The sequence below is a fragment of the Micromys minutus genome, assembly GCF_963924665.1.
Source record: "Micromys minutus genome assembly, chromosome: X".
NCBI classification, from domain to species: domain Eukaryota; kingdom Metazoa; phylum Chordata; class Mammalia; order Rodentia; family Muridae; genus Micromys; species Micromys minutus.
The window spans coordinates 20,519,351-20,540,491 of record NC_137970.1 but is presented as its reverse complement, the minus strand read 5'-3'; the positions used below and the strand labels follow the sequence as shown (position 1 = coordinate 20,540,491).

The following is a 21,141-nucleotide window of genomic DNA, read 5'->3' as shown; positions in this document are numbered from 1 at the left end:
CTAGCAGATGATAGGGAAGGGGAAAATAGTCTTTTTGGGACTTGGCCACTGGTAGACTTCCCATATTCAGATAAATATCCTCATACCCACATACATACAGGAAACACCAATTGGACCTAGGCTATCAAAAATAAGGGGAAAGGACATGAAATGGGAAATGATCCTGTTTATGTAGATAGGGAGGGAGCTGGAAGAAGGAAACAGGTGATAGATATGATCATATATCATTATATACATGAATGAAATTCTCCAAAGAATAATTTTTAACTCCATAATCCTGAAAGGTCTTATGCAAGTAGGGAATGGTAAGTACTGTTTTTGAGGGTAACAATGTACATATCACATAGCAAATGACATTTTGTCATCTTCCCTTGTACTTACTCCTCATAGATAGTATTAAGGACACTTGTAGCCTCTGAGTACCTGAACCTCAATCCCCTGTTAAGGTTCATTACACAGATCTAAACCTACTTCTACTTCTCCACCAAACCATCCAGGTCTACAAAATTTGCAAGTTCACAAAGATCCCCAGGTAGTTTTCTTGGTTGAAATCAATCTTAAGAACTAAATAAAACACATAGCCTACTTTATGGAATTGCACACCAGTAAAAGAGAAGGCCTCATAATCAAGACATTTTACGAGCTTTGCCACAAAACAATACATCGGTTTTCTCTCAAACAACCAAGTAGACAAGGGTCCAAAAAATGAAACAAGGTGTCACTTAAAGAACATAGGTGTCATCAAGGAAGGATCAGCATACTTTTAATAAAGTGTTTCTATAGGAACAAGCCCATTGGGACTAGTAACCCAAGAAGAACAACTATCAAGGGTCAAAAGTGGTACCCTAATGGCACAGAGAAGCAGTCCTGTGATACTTGGCCCTGACACCATGCCATCTTCCCAAACAGTTGAATAGTCTACCCTATAAAACATGCAATGTATCCTGGCTACTTTTTGTCTGATGAGAAATGGCTTTAATTTTTTTTCCTGCCAAATCAAAACAAGTGAAAAATAAAGCAAAATACAACAGTAATTCAGGAAATAAAAATTTTACCAATATCTCAGTGTCAGCCATACTGATGATCACACAATGGATCATGATAAGTATATTTACACAAAAATACATACAATACTTCTAGTTGTAGAAACTCTTATTTTACTTACCCTATCCCGGCGACTTGCTATTTCTGCTTTAATCTGGTGTGGATCATACTTTGTATTAGTTGAATATCCAGAGAAGGCTAAGAAAAATGAAAATATTTTATTTTATATTAGTGTCTTTAAAACAAACGAACAAAAGGAACTTCTGATTCACTATTTTAATAACTGATTTTCAGTCTGGGATTTACACATAGGCACCGACTCCTAAATAATAAAACATTTTACAACCTTAATGATTTTTGCATTAAGATTTACTAAGTGATCACATAAGAAAACATATACTACATAAGTAAATAAACATCTACTACAAATCTATGATGGGTAAAGCCCACATAGACACAAGGGAGAAAAGATTATGGTATGAAAAACTATTCTTTCTCTGTTACTCTCTTTCTCAGAAAGAGGTGCCTAATGGATAAACTCCTGTTCACTATTGTTATTCTCCATGGTTATACATCAAAGGATGTATCTTTATTGTCTACACTCTCCAGATGAATAATTGCTGACATGAAAAAGAAAACAAAGAAACACTGAAAACATATAAAATTATAAAGCAGTTAGTTTTTCAGTTCTGTCAAAATCTAGTTACTATGTCAGTCTAACCAGATTAAGGCGGTGTACCCACAAGTTACTTGTTCCCTGGAAACTGAAGTAAGATGTTCAGACTTTAATTCTAGGTCTGTTTGGGTGTTTGGCTACAATAAATCCATAGATTCTTAAACAGTGCCATACATGTGATTTAACACTTTATAAAGACACGATGTCATTAGTATGGGGTGAATAGGCCCCACAGATCTGATTCTGCCCATTTTTGCCCTCAAAAAGCTGCAAACCAGACAGACAGTAGCTGCTTCTTCTCTCTCCCCATGCTCTCACCTCTACACTGTTTCCTTCTGTTTCTATCACCTTTGTTTATATAGCTGTATTCTTGGTGGTTTGTACTATGGTAATTTGCTATCTATTCTCTTCCTCACTTCCATGGTCTTCATCTGTGAGTCAAGCTACCCAAGCATCATTAGCATCCTGTGATTTCAGTACCTATGACAGACTGTTCCTCTTATAGTTAACTTAGATGATTACAAATAGAATTTAATTCAAGATCCTTCTCTCACTTTATATTGGAAAGGACAGCTTAAAACCATCAAGTAGCTTACACAGCAGGATTATTTAAAACTTCAATTAGAACCACATCCAAAGTTAATTTGAGCAGTTCAGAGATCCTATTTTAAAAACAGCTCTATGCAAAATCTACTATTTAAACCCCATTTAGTCAGAACTTCAAACAACTGAATATACTGGAAATAAATATCTGGAAGAGTGCAGTGTCTGCCAACTTTATCTCAAATTGTCTTATACTTAGAATCATGATCTCTCAAGGTCGTGGAGAAAAATGTTTTTATAACACAATTCTTAGCTTGGTGTGGTAGCTCACGCCTGTAATCCAGGATTTGGGAAGCTGGGACAAGGGTACTTTAAACTGAGGGCCCCCATGGGCTACAGAGTGAGACCCTGTCACAAACAAGAACATAATCTACAGCTTTTAGGTTAGGAATAAAAATCACTCATATAAGTATTCATAGCATGCATCAGCCCCAAATGCACTCCCCCCACACCAGAATTCTATCTTAGGTAAGAATGTCTTTTTAAGTTCTACAACTTTCAATGTTACCCAATTCATGGATTTCATTTAAGATCAACAATGAATGTTGTAGCTCAAACAATATTACTTAAAAATTTTTAAATTGTATATGTAAAGGTGTTTTGCCAGCATATACATCTGTGTACCATAGAGTGTCTGGTGCCCATGGTGCCAGAAGAAGGCACTGGATCCTGTGGAACTGGAGTTTGTAAGCTATCATGTGGGTGCTAGGAATCAAACCTGGGTCCTCCAGAAGTGCAGCCAGTGCTCTTAACTGTTAAGGCATCTCTCTACCCCCTCTCACACTGTTCTTATCAGGCAAAAAATATTTATGGAAAATCTCTACATCAGGGCCAGAGAAACAGTTCAATGAGCAAAGTACTTACTTCCTATGCAAATATTAAGACCTAAGTTTAAATCCCCAAAACTCACTTGAAGCCAATACACATCTCTAATCCCAATGTTCCTACAAGATAAGAGGTGAAGACTAGAGAAAACCCAGAAGCTTTTGGGCTACATATCCTGGTATACACAGATTCGAAAGGAAAGATGGCTTGTCTTAAAGTGGAATGTAAAGACCAACATCTAATGTTGCCCCATAACCTACACACACATGCTGTGTATACCCATATTTGTACCCACACCCCATATACACAGAATCCCCACATCAAGCATAACTCCCACACCTAAGCTTAAAAGCCCCTACTTAAATAGCGCAAGTGAGACTAAGGGTTGTTAATCTCCTCCCTTACACTCAACTTTAACTTTAAGTTATGCCTGTTAACTTAAAACAGGGGGATCACCCCAAAAGTCAACATCTGTGATCCTTCACACTGAGGCTGGAAACTAACCACCCTAGCATTGAAATTCTACACTAAACTCTATGTTGAGAACTAGTAACAACGGAGCTTGGGAGAAAGCTCTGTCCATAAAGTACAGCCACAGAAGCTATGTTAAAAGCCAAGCACTGTAGGGGGTGTTTGTAATTCCACTGCTGAGATAGCTGAATCACTGGAACTTGCTGGCCAGACAGAATAGCCTAATCAGTAAGATATACTGTCTCCAAGAAGTAAATAATAGTAAGAGCAAACAAAAGCTCCTGAAGACAATACCTTAGGTCTGGTCTCTACATACATTTGCACACAGAGGCTCATGTGTGTGACACACAGAGAGAGAATGAGAGAGAGAGAGAGAGAGAGAGAGAGAGAGAGAGAGAGAGAGAGAGAGAGAGAGAGAGAGAGAGAGAGGCAGGCAGGCAGACTAAGTAACATGGAATAGAAATCACCACCATAAAACTGTTCCTGCCTCTGAACCTTCATAAAAAACATTAGCAGGGTCTTGAAAAACACATGAGAGCTGTGATGGCCACTACTGGACACCTACACAGCAATCTCTCCCTATCCTTCTTCCTACCCTATCTCTTGCTTCTCCCTAATATAATCATTACACTGAGCAGTAGTCATCCTCAGCACACTTAGATCTAGGTGGTGGGCTCAATGCAACAACACTAGCAAGCACCTCAGAAACTTCAAACCCACCAACAACCTTCTACCCAATCTCAGAGAGACTCCAGTGTCCAAGCACGTGGGTCCAGGCACATCTACAGCTAAATCGATATGAAATGCCAGCTTTTACTGCACTGAAATCATGTCTGCTACTCTCTAAAATTAAGAATTCTATCTCTGGGATGAGGGAAAGGGCAATCTAAGTATCCAAGACTACAAATATATTTAATCTCTAGATGACTACAAATATATTTAATCTCTAGATGCTAAGAATAGTTGTGAACACTGGCAAAACTTTTAATAGTATAATTAAATTTATAAATACAATCTTCAGTTCCAGTAAATCTATCAGAACCACTCTCAGAGTCCAAAAAATACCTTGGACTCCTGACCCCTTTTCACAGCACACATGTCACATTTATTACAAGGTACCTATCTCCAATCCAATAAAGACCAAACTTCCACCTCAAGAATCTCTTCTCAATTGGCAGTTCAATGTAGAAAGGCATTAAATAACTTAAGGAATATGCTTAGGGATATACTACTGCTTTAGATGATATAACAATAATGCTATAGCTTTGGCTGGATCACAAAATGTAAAGTATTATACGTATTTTCGCACAACTCCCTTTCACACATATTTTACATATTGTCAAAAACTCTTTTTCGAGCAGAGAAAAGAATGGTGTTTCTCCTCTGTAAGGAAACACTGAGATTTTAGTGACTTGATCTAGACTACACTATCATTCACAGGAGGAACCACAGCTTTTTTGAGCTCTTGGGGATTAGCTCTCAGTAAATAGGCATGGCCTCCTGTAGCCTTCAGAATTCAGGCTTGCTGACTAACATGTGAGAAAAATGCTGTGTGATCTATTTTTCTCTGGCCTGCTCCAACCTGCCTGTGGGAAGGGAAACAAAAGGATGACAGGATTGCCTAAAGCTCTCAATCCTAAACCAGACAAGCAGATGAGAAAACCTTTAGCAGAGTGCCGATGGAAGACAGTCTGAGAGGGATAGGCTTGGAGCCTCAGAAAGAATGTTGGCAGCACTGATGGCTGATAAGGTCAAGCTTTGCCACCACCTGACCAAAGAATCCAGGATGAGTCAGCAGGTTCTCACCGGAGATAAGACTACCTCTTTCCCAGGCACCCAATGAAACTTGTGACAGCTCAGCTCATTCTTGGAACCATGATAATAAAGTTACATTCCTGCTGCTAGATGGGACAAGTCACAGTCAATCTAGACCACCAGACCTCAACTCAGGAATTACCTGAGGGACTTTAACAAACAATAAAAATGTCTAACTCCGTCCTTAGATAATTAATAGGCAGTAGCAGTTGATAAAGGCCCTCCTCTCCAGGAAATTTGTCCCCATGGTTGACAACTGCTGGTCTAGACTGAGGAATAGAAACGTTTTCCATAAAAAGAGAAATACAAATTATGTTTGTCTGGCTCTCTAGGCAATACAGTCTGCTCAAATGCCTGATTCTGCTATTTAACTGCCATAGACAGTAAGTGAATGTTCATGGCTCATTTCCAAGAAAATGTTTTTGCAAACACCTGCATTGATAGAATTTAGCCTGCAGGGAACATAGTTTGCAGACCTGTGGCTCAGAGTATAATTCTACCCCAGGCAAGAATTTCTTCTAAAGGCTCCTGCTAATGGTCACATAGTTCATCTGAATTCATGCAGAGGCTAGAGTTTCACAAGAATGAGGGAGTAACTGCAGGAAAAAAATGCTGAGATAAAGAATGCATTAATCAGTAAAAGGAAGACAAACAGAGGAATATGTTGCAATGAAACATGTAGGAGAGAATTCTGCAAAATGGAACACTAGAAAAAATAGAGGTGTGTCCACTGTACAAATGCTTCATCTCCAGTGGTGTAAGAAGCACAAAATAGGGCTGTATATTAGGCAGTGAGCTCAGATGCTCAGAGACATGAAGGAGGGTTTGTGATCTCTGTTCCTGGAGACATGTTTGTTCTAATGCCGCAGAGCATCTGAATCTCTTTTAGTCAACAACGACAACAAAAAAGCCAAGGCTTGAATATTCTTATATACCAGATGGCCCAATATTGACACAAAATCTTTTCTTTCCAATGAATAAAGCTTCGTTCTGGTGGTTCTATATAGCTCAGGGGTAAATGTGAGAAGGGTGTGGACAAAATGCACTTCCGTTCCTCCAATCCTCTCCACACCCTTCTGTTCCAGCATTAGAAATGGCTGTTCTAGTTTGTTTCTATGTTTATCACTGTTGCCTCATTTTCCTGACAATCAGCCATTAAGGATAAATTGTGTCCCCAGCATTTAGTTCATACCAACAGCAGGCACTAAATATCAGTGCAAAAAAAAATATGAATGGATAGTTTAATGATCCTGTGTGGGACACAAGAAAGTCAAGAAACAAAAAGTACTCTCACTTGTAGTTGTCCCATGTAGTTTGCATAATTTCTAGACACATTCTTAATTTATAGTCAGTCAGTTTTAGATAACTTGAACATGGAAGTGTGCCAAATGTGTTTCAAAATTGCAACCAGCACTTCTAAGATGCTTCTTCCTTGTTTAAGAGAGGGTATAGAGAATTGAAGGTCACAAATACATATGGATTCCAATTTAAGTTCTATCATCTCCTGGGTACATAACCTTAAAAAAATCATTTAGTCCCACAGATAGTGTCTCTCACTTTCTTTCCTTCCCATTTCCTCTCCTCTCTGTCTCTCTGTCTCTCCCCACCACCACCTTGAGGATTGTGCTTGTGTGTACATGTGCCTGCTCATCTGCATGCCAGAATAAATGTGTGTGCTGGTATGCATGCAAGTATCGATCACAGACAGACTCAGATTTTGTTTCTTAAACAGCATCTTTTTGATACAGGATTTCTCTCTCACTGGCTTGGAACTTGCCAAGTAGGTTAGACTGGCTGATTCCCTGGGGGATCCACCTGTCTCTACCTCCCTTAGTGCTAGGATTAGAAGCATGTGCTACCCCACCCAGCTTTTTGCATGGTTTCTGGAGATTGAAATGAGGTCTCATTCAGGACCTCATGTTTACGAGGCAAGCACTTTAATGACTAAACTATCTCCCTAGCTTTATATTCAATTTCTTTAGAGAACAATGAAGATCACATCTTGTGATTATGACTGGCAATCATACTAACATATTCAAAACACTAGATTATTAAATACTGTTTTGCTTTTGCTTCAAGTTACTTCCATGGAGAAAGTTAATGAATAGGAAGCAAATCTAGATAGACAGTGCTCACTCAGTTCCCAGTACCACAGCAAGGAGCTTCTATCTCCTTGCCTGAAGTGACCACTTGGCACACAGAGCGATCCAATGTAGCTGGTTAGAGCCAAATATGCTATGGATCCAGCAAGAAGTTCCTAATGTGGTCCCAGGTCCTCTGTTGTGGCCATATAAGATATCTATTAGATTACAGACATTTAAGCCAACAGGACTCTGGTGAACTTTACCCTGTAACTAGAAAGAATTGAGTTGAGTCATGACTAGCAGGGTTTTCCTCATTGTAATCAGTAGCTCAGGTTAAAGAGAACACTGAAAAGGCCTGATGGAAACCCTAGGGATAGCAGCCACTTGATAAACCACTTGGATTAACTCCTAGATTCCATTCATAGCTGACTTTTTCTCTGGTGAGCTGATAGGCCCCAGGAAGCTCCATTGGCATCTCCAGCCCTTTCCTGAAAACAGACAGGCCCAACTCTGGCCTTCAAGACAGGCTACTGCTGGATATTCTGGGTCTAGAAGGTTACTCTGGCAAGTCAGGAGATGGAACCTGTTGAACATGCCCCAACATCACTACACTCAGAGTCATAAGGTACTTCTCCTGGTGACACAGAAGTCCCTTCAAAAACATTATCTTGAGTCTTTCTAACTGGAGGAAGGAATGTAATTGAGTATAATTATTTATTTGTTTAAATGTCAATGGAATTTAAAGCCCATGGAAATATAAAAAATGATCTTGTCAGTGCCTCAGTTCTATTGGACTTTTGAGTAACCTTGCTCCATAGGCTCAGCACCACACTGAAGTGCCTCACTTACTCTTCCTCAAATCAAGTGCTCTAAAGATACCCATGATTTCAATGTCATGTACTGGTGAGTCGCCATGCTCAGGCCTAGCTAAACTAGTATTTGTCAGGTCATAGCACATACTTTCCTTTGACTAAGTTTTCCTTTTCCAGTCATTGACAAGAAAGTTCTTTCAAGTTTTCCTAACATGCACTCCTTCTCTTTCCATCTTTTAAAAACAAAATTTGTTTTTCAATTTATTGATTTTATTTTATGTGTAATATGTTTTGTTCACTGTGACCTTGAAGATCTAAGTCTGTGACCTTCTGATACTATGAGAACACTACATGATGGGCCATTTAAAAACTGAAATCTAACCTAGTATAGTTCTGGGAGCAATAGAATTATAACTCAGCAGCTACTGGACATCTTTTACAAGTCCCAGAAACTTACTTCTAAAGACCCCATGTGTCAAAATTAATACACAAAAGAAAATGAAAAGAAATATTAAAAAGCCCAGTGTGCAACATTTTGAGGGATGGAGTACAACAGAACTTAAAGAAGAATTTATAATTTGTAAGGGTATGTAAAGAAAGAGAGAATGTTTCAAATCATTAACCTACAGTTCTGCTTCAATAAGACTAGAAAAATAAAGGGGTAGCAAGATGGATTAGTGGGTAAGAGACTGGATGCCAAGCCCAAGGACTTGAACTGGATTTCTAGAACCCACATCGTAGACTAACCATAGTCTAACCTGATCAGGAGGTCTAGGTTCAGTGAAGAACTGTATCTCAAAATATAATGTAGAGAGCAATTGGTACAAATCTCTAGTCTCCATGTGAATTTGAACTTGCACACACACACTCACACACACACACACACACACACACACAAGAGGAAAAAGACATAATTATTAATATCAGGCATGAAGAGACCACTTACCTTATAGCCTGCCTACAAACGTTAAAAAAAGAATTTTCAGACATGACAGCTCAGATTACAGTCCTACTATCTTCCCATGGGCTGAATGCAGCTGGCTACCTGTATTTATATTTTTACTGGAACATAATTTAGTTTATTCAAATGCTACCTCCAACAGTTTTAGCACAATGATAACATGGTTGAGTAGATGGCTCTGACATGGAATGGCCAACAAACTTTAACATATATACTGCTGATACCTCACAGAAAAGACTTTACTTAGGGAATGGATGAAGTAGATAAACTTGTGAAACACATCAGTACAAAATGGACTCAAGAAGAAACACAAACTTAAATAGGCCTTTATCTAGTTGAGAACTTTATACCCCAGGACTTTTCTCGTGAATGGTAGCAGCATGGATATCAAATCCTTCATGAACTCTTTCAGAGAGGAGAGAAGAAATACATGTTAATGAATTCTATGAAGCCAGTATTGCCTTCCTACAAAAATTAGAGCACAATCTTAGAAGAAAACTGTGGAGCTTCTATAGCTCAGTGCTGAGTTTCTAGTGGAAAGTTCAAAAAATAAACTAGGAGGAACCAGTATCTTATATGACCAAGAGATAAGATAACTTGAAACCAACACACCATTATACCTGAGTTGTCTCCCTTCCCTCAATAAACAGAGCAATGGAAATATTTTAAATTTCTGATTCAAAGGGAAACCCTTCCCCAATATGCATAGCTTCTAAGCTTTTCACCTTCAGCAGTTTCAAATAAAAAAAAGCACAAGGCATACAGCCCTTTGGCATCAATTCCATTCTGACTTGCAATACAACAAAAGCCATGATTGTATCTTTAGTGGTCAAAGCTGCTACGATAGTAAATACCTGGTAATAAAGCAGTGTCATTAGTATGTTCCCCACCCACCTCAACCAGACGTAAGTATTGATAAAATCAAAACTTAATAGTATCAAATTCACACACACACACACACACACACACACACACACCCCTAAAACAATAGTGGCTAAGATATCTGTATAGGCAGTCTTTTGGGAAGAGTCATGGATGTCCAAATTGTGCCTGTTCATGTCACAAAAGGTTCTGGTTTCTGAAACTGAACCTGGATCCTTCTACATCTAGGTGCCTACTAAGCACTAGTAAAATGAGAGCCCACCTTTGGCAGCCTCCAAATGGAACCCTCAAAGGTTCCTTTTGAGATCAGCAGAGAACACCTCTTATTTAAGAGTCAGAGATACCTTGGTTAGACTCTCTCAGTGTTCTGACCAATGAAGTCCTAAAACCCAGGAACAGCCTTCACACAGATAGAAGACTGATATAGCTATAGACTTCCTGGATCTCCCAACTCCGTACTCAGAAAGCTGCTCTGTGGTTCTCTTGAAAGATCATTTTCAGACAAGCAGTGCTAACTGCAGCCATCTTAAGTACAACCATCTAAGTGAAACCTGGCAATCATGAAATGGGAGACTGTTTCACATTATAGCCTGAAATTGTATGGATGTTTACCTTTTACCATTCATACCTGATCTTTCTTTTAATCACCACCAGAGTCCAGAATCTGGGTGCAACACAGACAGCTTAATAAATATGGATTGCCTAATAGTATGTGAATAAATTTTACCAAGCTCTCTTGCCCAGATGCAACTAAGAACTTGCCCATATTCAGAGAACTCAGACAAGAGAGTGGCTTTAAAGAAACATGTTCACTGAAGGAGACAAATCAACTCACAGCTGGTATATGAGCGGCCATCATCCTCACACAACTTGTGCAGTTGTTGATATTCTTCCTGAGCTAGCTCAAACCGCTGTTGCTTGATCTGGTAGATTTCTTTCTTGGCATTGAGAGCCTCCTGGGCTACAATTAAGTACTCCTTCAGCATGCGTTCTTGCTCTCGCCTCCACTGCTCTCTTGGATCTTCAATCTGAGTAAGCTCTGAAGTGAAAAAGAGAAAATCACAAGTGGGCTGAGGGTCAACTCTGCAAGTTGATTGATAGTAGGGTATTTATGTCACCAGAATGCACAATATGGCAGAGTCTGCATCATGAACCTTTATGAAGAGTGGCCCACCTTCTACTAATGTACCCATAGCTCAGACAAGAAAACGCTACAAAGATAAAAGGGAAGGAAATAGAAGAAAATAAGCATTGGAGATGACCCTAAATGACCTTAGAATTGTAAAGCTAAAGGGTATTTATAACATTATTTCCATAGACCTTTTTAACGTGAGATAATTTACACACTACTGTCCCCCAAAATACTGTCTTTATATTCTCTCTTGACCTCTTTATCTCCTGACACAACTGTAACATTCCCCACTCAGTCTTCTCATTCTGCAGGCCTGGGGAGGGTACAGACATGTCTCCAGCTCCAATCTTTTTCTCAAATTCCAATCTGTGGAATTTCTGCTTCCTGACTTCAACTCCTTCTACACAGACTCAAAGTAATTGTAAGGAGTCTCCACAGCACAAGTCATTCTCATACAATTGCTTTTCACTATCTAAAGCAAGACCATGCCAGACAATACACAGCATGCATTGCTTCATCCTATGCTTTCCTTTTTACTATCAGCAGCACCAACTTGCCTTACCTGAGCTTAGCCACACTGGGAATCAAACTGACTCCTATCTTCAAAGAAATTCAGGTCTGAGTTTCTACTCTCACAAGATGCTAAGAATCGTGACGATTTGCTGTAATAGCATGGAGAGGCTCCAACATGGAGGAGTCTTAAAAGTGCAATGTTAACTGAAGAAATCCAGACCTAATAGGGCACATAGTGTTTGACCCCATGGATATGAAATGTCTAGAATAGGCAAAGCTGCAGGGATAAAAAGCAGATGGGTAATTACCAGAGACTGGGGAAAAGATGATTGCAGGGTAACTGCTTAAGGAGGTGGGTTTCCCTTTAGGTCAAATAAGAGTGTTTTGCAACTAAAGGTGGCTGCACAAACGTACAAAATGCTATTTGACTGTTTACTTTAAAACGGCTTCCTTTATGATATATGCATTTTACCTCAAAGGGCTAGAAAGTTAAATTATATGTTGTCTGTCACATGCACATGTGCACACACACATACACACAGAGGGAGAGAGAGAGAGGGAGGGAGGAAGGGAGGAAGGAAGGGAGAGAGACAGAGACAGACAATAGAGCAACAGAGACAGAGGCAGAGACAGAGACTGAGGCAGAGACAAAATAAATGTTCCAAACTAAGACCTCCTTGGAAATACTCTCCCTAGTTACTTGACCCTATTCAGTCATCACTGTCACCCCAGACTCTTAGAAAGCTCTCCAAGCATTCTGTATGCCAGTTAGGGAAATAAAAATGCAAAATACCAACTCAGAGCCCTATCCCAGCACCAGAGTTCAGATACAGTTGGCTTAATGTGGGACATGGGCAGGGCTTTTTAATAACTGCCCAGATGCTCCTGATGTTTATTCAGCTGTGAGACCCACTGTAACCAATCAGGTGAACAGTATTATTCACACTATTCCAGAGCCCTCGAGGAGGTTCTTGAGAACCTAGCAGGCTGCCAGTCTAGGATCTATTTGTTCCTTACTTCATCATCAACCTGTACAGTTCCCATGTTAATACTTGATTCCTCAGATTTTGTGTTTTAAAGAATCTCAAAGTTGGATTCTCTGCAGATTTGTAGGGAAGGAGTTGGTATGACACTGCAACTTCTGTCCTCACCTACTGTTTCCTATGTGGTGGGACATGCTTTTATGGTGGCCAGAAAAAAATCCTTTGTCTCTATTTGCTCATAAGGTTCATGTCTACTTTTAAGAGTAGTAAACCCTTCAGAATTGAGAACTTGTTCCATTCTCCTGTGTCCCGATGTTTGTAACACAATGGAAAGTATACAGGAATTCTGGAAATGTTTGTTGTGACATAGTTAGTGAACAGGAAAGCAGCAATGACAAACAAGGGGACACCAGAGAAGACAGCTCAGTTTATGAGAAAAGACTGGTAGAAAGGGTTCTGGGTCCACAGCAGCAAGCAGGCTTCCCAGGAAATCTTTATAGACCCACTGCCTTTGCCATTTGGTAAGCATAAACATCAGTCCCTGAGAAGGACAAAACCTAGTGATACAGCCCCATTGTCAATATTCATGGTTAAGGGGACCCAGAGAGAAAGAGGGTATGTATTCAAAACTTCCCCTTGGAACCTTAGCAGAAAGAAAAGTCTAGACCACCTTCCCCTAAACATCCACTGTCATGAGATGCTGAGCATGCTAAAAGCCAGTGTAAATGCTACCTTTAGCTTCAGTCTCTCATCTTTTCTTCTGTCCTTTCCAGTATGCAGTAGACTCAACTTAAAACTTCCTGACACTTGGATACCTGCCTGAAAAATCTGCAGGGGCCAGGGAAGTACTTATTCCCCTTTTATAATCATCGTTCGCTAAGCTTTGGAAATGCTGGAACTTGTAGTTTCAGTGTCCCACATCAGAAAGTCTACTGTTCTAAGTTCTAAGACACAAAGATTCAGATCCAAGCAACTAAAACCTTTGGAGTCAGTTTCACAGGCCCAGAGTAGGAAAGAACTTCAAACTCACAGATGTAAAGAACAGCATGGGTGTACAGCCATATGGAATAAAGTGAAGCACAGAAAACAAGCCAAGAAAAAAGTCATGCTTCATGGCCCCAGGGGCAATATGACAACGACAGAAGTACTGAGAGTAGCTAGAATAAAAATGCAAAGAGAATCAGAAATGGAACATTAATTAAGATCTGGTCAAAGAAGGCTGATGATCTAAAGGCAGAACACCATGAGCAAGAGCTAGAGAAGAGATCTTGAATATGGTATAAAGCTTCTGAGTTTGGGATTCTACATCTTGCCTCTACTCACATTAGAAATATGTTCATTCTTTATGTTGGAGACATCTTAAACACTATAGGATGTTGCGAAGCACCCCTAGTCACCACCTACAACATGCCAAATATACCTCTCCCAGGCTTGGCTATAGGAAATGTCTCCAGACATTGCCTCTGGAGGGAGTACAATCACAACAGCTTCTAAGAATGTGTAGGTTCTACTTTGCAATCAACATGAGATGTTGTTCTGTTTCCTGTATGCCTAGGGAATTCAGTCCTTATACAAAACGGCTTTGTGTATTCATTACTCAGCTAAGGAAAACAGAGTATACCATATTAGAATACCTCAATATTTTATTGAGCATCATGATCACTTACTTTGTTTTACAGAGTAAGGGTTTAGCATTTTGGGGATCCTATGTAAAAAAAAAGAATTAAAAAAAAACTTTCACATATAACAATACAAATGTGGCAATCTACTTACTATTTATGTGGTCCATATAATAAATTCCAATTTGTTTATCATATACAGTCTCCCATCCTAAAGGAAGTTCATCCCCAACACAATCAGCAAAGGTCAGTGGCTTTGTTATCCTGCAAAATAAAATTATGAAAACAAATTTTAAAAATCAGACCAGATTTGAATAACTTTGCTGATCAAAATTATTATTTAGCATATAATTATAATTCATATTATCTAATTAAAATCTTTTGCCCAACCTGCTGGCTTGAAAATTAATTTACCAGATCTCGTTACGTAAAGATCAATAATCACATAAGTACAAACACAATTAAAAGCCTCATACTATTGCAAAGCATACTTTAAAGACCAGTGAAAACAGATATTGACAACAACCAACCAAACAAGTAAGACAAGAGTCTTCTTCCACAGCATGATTAATGAGGCCATGGCAATGGAATGTAACTCTTCCAGAATAGGAGAGAACTAGGCTCTGTTCTCCCTCCCTGAGAAATGTCCTCCCTCACAACTTTCAGTTCCACATAATACACGTGAGCACTGTCTTAGGTCTATGTACAAAGTACTTGCAATATTATCATCTACCCATGAATAAATCAAATATCAACCACTGCACAAAAGTAAAAAGCCAAGAAACCTAACAGTATAGTGAGTGAGATGCCTTCTAAGTACTTTCTTCATTCCTTGTACAGTAGGTAGGGTCAAAGATTTCAAAGGGTCCTTTTTTTTCTTTTCCTAGAGAAAAAAAGCAGCCAAGCACAATGCCTACAAATATCTCTTCTTGAAGGAAATCTGATTAAGGGATCTTGGGCTTAGCAGGAGACAGAGAAAGTAAAGGGTGTACCATGGATTTTTTTTAAATCAGAGCCTCTTCCCTCCCCCACTCTCATGATCATGTTGATTGACAAGCCGGTTTGAGGGCAGCAGCTGTTGTATAAAACAGGACACACCTATAATTGTCTGAGTCTGGGCAGCTATCTCTTTGGTTGTCTCTATAAATGCACACTGACTGGCATGCATGGGAATCTGACAATCTAAATTTCACAAGCTTGGTCCTCCCACTTCTTCTGTTCAAGTCCCTGGCTGCAGAAAACTAAAGACATCAAAACCATAGCTAGTCCCCATGAGATTTCCCCCAAACTGGTTCGACAACAAAGGTCTCTCTTCTTGGACGGTTGAAAAAAATTGATAAACACTATCAGAAAGCTGACTCCAATCTGCACTTAACCTACATTGTATACATATGAATTCAATAAGCTATGGTCATTGCAAAAACAAAAAAAAATATGAAAGATAAAATAGACAATAGACATCCTATCCAAAATGGTACATTTAAAAGGAGGAGGAGGGGAAGCAGGAGGAGCAGAAGCAGGAGGAAGGGAAGAACCACGGAGGAGAACAACCTATTGCACATTTCCCTGCTTCAACCTACAGCACATATCTGAAACAGAATTTACTTCCTGGGAAAATAGTGTTAAGCCAGCAGTGGCAGGATATTGTGCACGATGGGAACAGATCACAACAAAAATAATTCTGCTTTAATGCAAATTACATCCTGAGTATATCATTGTCATCCCAGCATAGTAAATATTCATATATAAGCCTAGAGAACCATGCCCAGAGACAGTTATATCTGAAGCTTATTTACATATATGATATGATTTAATTTACATTTACAAGTGGTAAACATATTTTTACATGACTGCTGAGCTCAATCCAATTACCTTAGACTTTAGAGTTGCTAGAAAATTATAAGATGCTATTTTCATTTTTATAAAGTTGCTCTAAAAACAACTCTATACTCTTCGTTCCAGAAGAAAACTGAATATTAGTTCTACCATTTTGATGAATTTCATTTTGGCTTATCTCCTGTTTCCACTTCCTTTCTATGTCAAACATGAATTGTTATAATTATGCACAGAATGAGTGCCTCACTGCAAGCCAAGGAGGAGCTACACCTCTTGGAGTTCAGTTAATGTCAACAGCAAGGCCTCTATAACCACAGAAAAGTGATGAAGTCCTTGAAGGTGGTCTCAGTATCCACATCACCTACCACATTCTCCAGACCACTGGCTTTGAGAAAAACCATAACCACATTCCAAAGATGCTTAAGCTACCTCATCATGTCTTTACTGTACCAATATCAAAAAAATGTTATTCTGCCAAAAAGGTGTTTGGGAAAACATTACTTCAGGTATAAATATATCATGAGTTATGGAGCTTCAGAATCTGTTCAATCACATGAATGATGAAGATATTGCCTCTGGGCACTGTCTGGGATTTGAAAAGTGGAATTCTTATGGTGATGGTTCCTGACTTTTCAGGGTGAGATTGGGGAACCATTTAGGACAGGCCTTAGATTTCCCCGGGAAGCAAGCACACAGCACCAAATGCAAAGGTACTAGGTTTCATCCTGGACAAATGTCATGATACTTTGTCTTGCCAGCTCTCAACCCTCACTTGGCAGAGAGACAGGGACTCTCCCTCAAATGCAGTGGCTCTCTACAAAGATGTACAACACTGGGCTCAGAGTATAGCTTAGCAAAAATAGGTTTGTCTAACATGTGTAAGACCCTGAATTCCATCCCCAAGAACCTACAAGAACACACGCACAAAGGGTATACACAAAAATGAGTGTTCCAGGCTCCTGGGTTGGTGTTCTACCCCTCCACAAACAAGCCCAAAAGCATCTAATTCCTTTTACCTTAACACCAATACAAGCACAACTTTTGCTCCAGGTTGACTCTGTCTCCCTCACCCCTCCCCTTGCCCCTGCAAAATCCATGCCCACTTCAACCTACTAAGTTGCCTTTGGTCTTTCTTAGGCCTGCGACTAAAGCTACTCCCCTCTCAAGACCTGAAAAGGTCAACTTCACCCCTCAAAAATCATCAGCAAGGATTTGTCCAAATTCCAAACACCTTCTGCTTTGGAAGCAACTTTCAGTTTTTGACTCACTGGGTGAGTGAGTATGAAATTTGCCATATGTACTCTGAGCCATATCTACTACATTCCTGTACATCTTCCACAAGCATAAGGCTGTTTAGTGGCCTTACTCAATCCGAGCTCAGAAGAGACCTTGTAAAGAAAGGCAGCCTTGCTTTCCTCCAAAGTCATATCCTCACTGAGAGTCTCAGCTATAGTACCCCTAATATTCATGACTCCAATTCCAGAAAAATAAATCTTTTTATCTAAATTACTCCAAACCCTAAAACCACCCTTCATAGTCAGATTCCTTCTTGTATTTTCCAATGAACACAGGACGCATGCCTTCTCATGGAAGGAACTCTAGAGAATTCAGAAATCTTCAGGACTGCCTGACACCAACAAGTACAATGTTTTACATCTTACCATATGATTTTCAAGCTATTGAGGGTAGAAAAAAAGCACAGAACTCTTTTCAGCACAAAGGCAGTGAAAATCAGAAAGAGCCAAGAAGGCTCACAACAACTTGACTTACATTTCATTTTAAAATGTGTTGTGATTGCATTATTTTATTGAAACAAAAAGATGGAAAAAAACAAAACTGGCAATGCTAGCAGATGGCTTATATGATCTTAATACTGTTAAAACAAAAGTGGAAATTGCTCAGTATGTGGAAAGGCTAAACCTTTAAATAACATCCGGACTCAGTTGAGTCCAAAAAGAAAAGTGCAGATTTAATGGAATTGAACAAAAAGAAATATGTCAAAGACTACATGAAAAAGATAAGGCAGAAGGTGACCTTTTTACATCCTTTTCACTTCTGGACTGCAGACCCTTCCTTCCAACCTCCTCCAAGGCTCTGGAGTCTTTTACCTTTCCCATACTTTCTTATATACCATATAGAAACAGGAAAGAAAAAAAAGTAGAAGCAGAAACAGAGAAAAAAAAAGTATAACTCATTAACAAGGGAAAGGAGACAAAAAAACTAAAAAATGACAAAAATTCAAATCATGAAATCTGAAGACATTCAATAGAATTTCAAAAACTCAAATGCCCTAGTATCTCCAAGACCCTCTTATGGTGCAGTATTATCCACTAGCACATATTTATGAAGACCATCATGAGTTTTTTCTGTTTGTTTAGTTGTTTGGGTGGTTTTGGTTTTTTGACACAAGGTTTCCCGCTGTTGCACAGGTTGTCCTTGAACTCAATGGAAATCAGAGTGGCCTCTAACTCACAGAGATCCACTTCTCTTTGTCTACTGAGTGCTGAGATCAAAGGCATGTGCCACCACAGCCTGGTTGACCATCATGAGTTTATTTAAGCAACTTTGTCTTTTAGTTTGTTTCTTTATACTTAATTTTTACTTATGTAGCTGTTTGTTTAAATACAATCAAGCAGATAGGATGTCCAACATTGTGATTACATTATCACTAAGGGTTACATTTTCATGTTGAAAATGTTATCAATTATTATCATATTTACTTTTATTAGTCCCAGTGTTGAGCAAATATGTTAAGTAATGATGTATGAAAACACACATGTTATTCTTTATTTTACAACCCTTATCCATTTCCTACATCCTTTTTTTCCTATGAAACATGTTAACTAATAAAAGCTATCAACTTGATTCTGAATGAATCAAAGAAGGTGAGGAGTACAAAGTAAGGCATAATGGCAAATGCCTATGATTCCTGCACTGGGAAGACTGTGGCAAGAACGAATTTGAGTCCAGGCTGAGTTACATAGTAAGTCCCTGTCTGGAAAAATGAACTAAAAGCATACCAATTGTTTATTCAATACCAAATGGTCAGCCCTGAAAAGATATACATATAAGTAACATACAGACTGAGCAGGTTGCGTTTTTATTTTTAGGAATGAAAAAATGCATCAGATAAGATATTAGAAAAAAAACTCCAACCCAAGGATGTTAACTACTCCAATAAAAATACAGGAAATAATATCACACCAGCACAAAGAAAAGATACACACACACACACACACACACACACAAACACACACACCACCACCACCACCACCACCACCACCACCACCACCACCACCACTATCTATAGCAGCAGGAGCAGCAGCAGCAGCAGCAGCAATAACAACAATTAAAGAAAAAGAGGCCATGATGTAATTATATTATAATTTCAGAAAATAAAAAGTATTAAACAAACATCATAAAAGGCAAAACTGAGAAGAAAAGGCACTTTTGTTCTAACGATGGTGTCTCTGCTGTATTTCACCCAACCCTGGTAGGAATCCCCCACATCGACACTGCTGGCTGCCCTTTGCTCAGAAGTAAAATCATGCTGGCTCACTGCTTTTCACCACTCCCACCCACCTCCCCAGGTCAGACAGATCCGAATGTTTAAAATGAAGATAAGTGGGCTTGTTTGCAAGGGAGGCGCTCAGGCGGGCCCCAAGTAGAACATTCTGGAATCTTCAAGACTAGTAGATTAGCTGGTTTGGGCAGTTTCTCAGCACTAGTCTTGGAATCCTTTCTAATCTATGGAAAAAGATTAGATAATGCTCTTTGAGCAAATAAATAAGCAATTCAATTTTGTCTTCTTACAAAAACATGGTTAAGGCTTTAACTCTGAAAAGCTATTTTCCCAGTGAAAAAAGTTAAAAGCCTCCTATCTAACAACCCAGCAGGGCAATTGCCGATGTCTGGGTAAGGCCAGTAACAGGCAAAGTACATCAAATAGGAGTCAGTTTGTCTGAGACGGAGAGGAGGAAGGGATCAAGTCTAGCCGACAGCACTTTATTTCCTAAGGTTCCATCTTTACACAGAGAAAGCCTGTTCAGCCTCTTCAACTTTCACCTGCCCCACAACCCACCTACTTCACCCCACAGTTTTCAAATGCAGATGAGGTGATAGTTTTGTTTCATTATTGAAAATGTATAAAAATTTATCGACTTAAATGTCTGACATAGTCATGATCACACAATACATACAAATTTCTATTTTACTGTTTTTACTTAAATTTGTAACATTTAACTAGTAAGTCTCCTAGAAATTTTATACGTTAACCTAGAACTATAGCATAGTTATATTGTCCACTGTTATAAATTATTTTTAAACACCACTTGAAATAGGTGAACAGCTCAAGCTCCTTGAAAACAAATATGTCATCTACAGTGCCTTTGATCTTGTCCAGGACAAAGTAAAAAATAAGTGTTCAGAGTTAGCTAGATGGCTCACTGACCTTAGTTTAGTCCACAGAACCTATGTTATAAGAGAATCAACTCTTCTAAGTTGTTCTCTGACCTTTACCCATGTACCATGCTATACATGCACAAGGAGCACTCACACACTTGTATGCAGACACACAGAAAGAAAGGAAGAAAAATGAAATGAAATGAAATGAAATGAAATAGGTGTTCAAGCAATGCTTGCTAAATAAATAACTTGCATTTATACAAATCATTCAGTCAAGGGATTAACGCAATTTACCCCAAGCTCTGTCCAACTAGCAACATTTATATTAAGTCCAGATTTTCACTAGTATAAATATCCAGAAGAACCACTCACTTTAGAACACTATTCAGAAATTTATTAAAGAGTTAAACATATACTTAATACTATTTGACCCAGCGCCCCTCTTCCAGGTAGATATGCAGAGAAAATGAAAATATCTATC

General features: G+C 39.0%; 1 protein-coding gene across 1 annotated transcript in view; it reads right to left on the bottom strand.

Annotated features, from left to right (window-relative positions):
* WWC3 (WWC family member 3) overlaps positions 1-21,141 on the bottom strand; it is a 106,554-nt gene that overhangs the window by 52,092 nt on the left and 33,321 nt on the right. The window contains exons 2-4 of the mRNA XM_080910350.1: positions 14,575-14,684; positions 11,009-11,212; positions 1,166-1,242 (exon numbers count right to left, since the gene is read on the bottom strand). Of these exons, the coding sequence (XP_080766476.1) occupies positions 1,166-1,242; positions 11,009-11,212; positions 14,575-14,684 (391 nt within the window). The remainder of the gene's footprint in view (positions 1-1,165; positions 1,243-11,008; positions 11,213-14,574; positions 14,685-21,141) is intronic.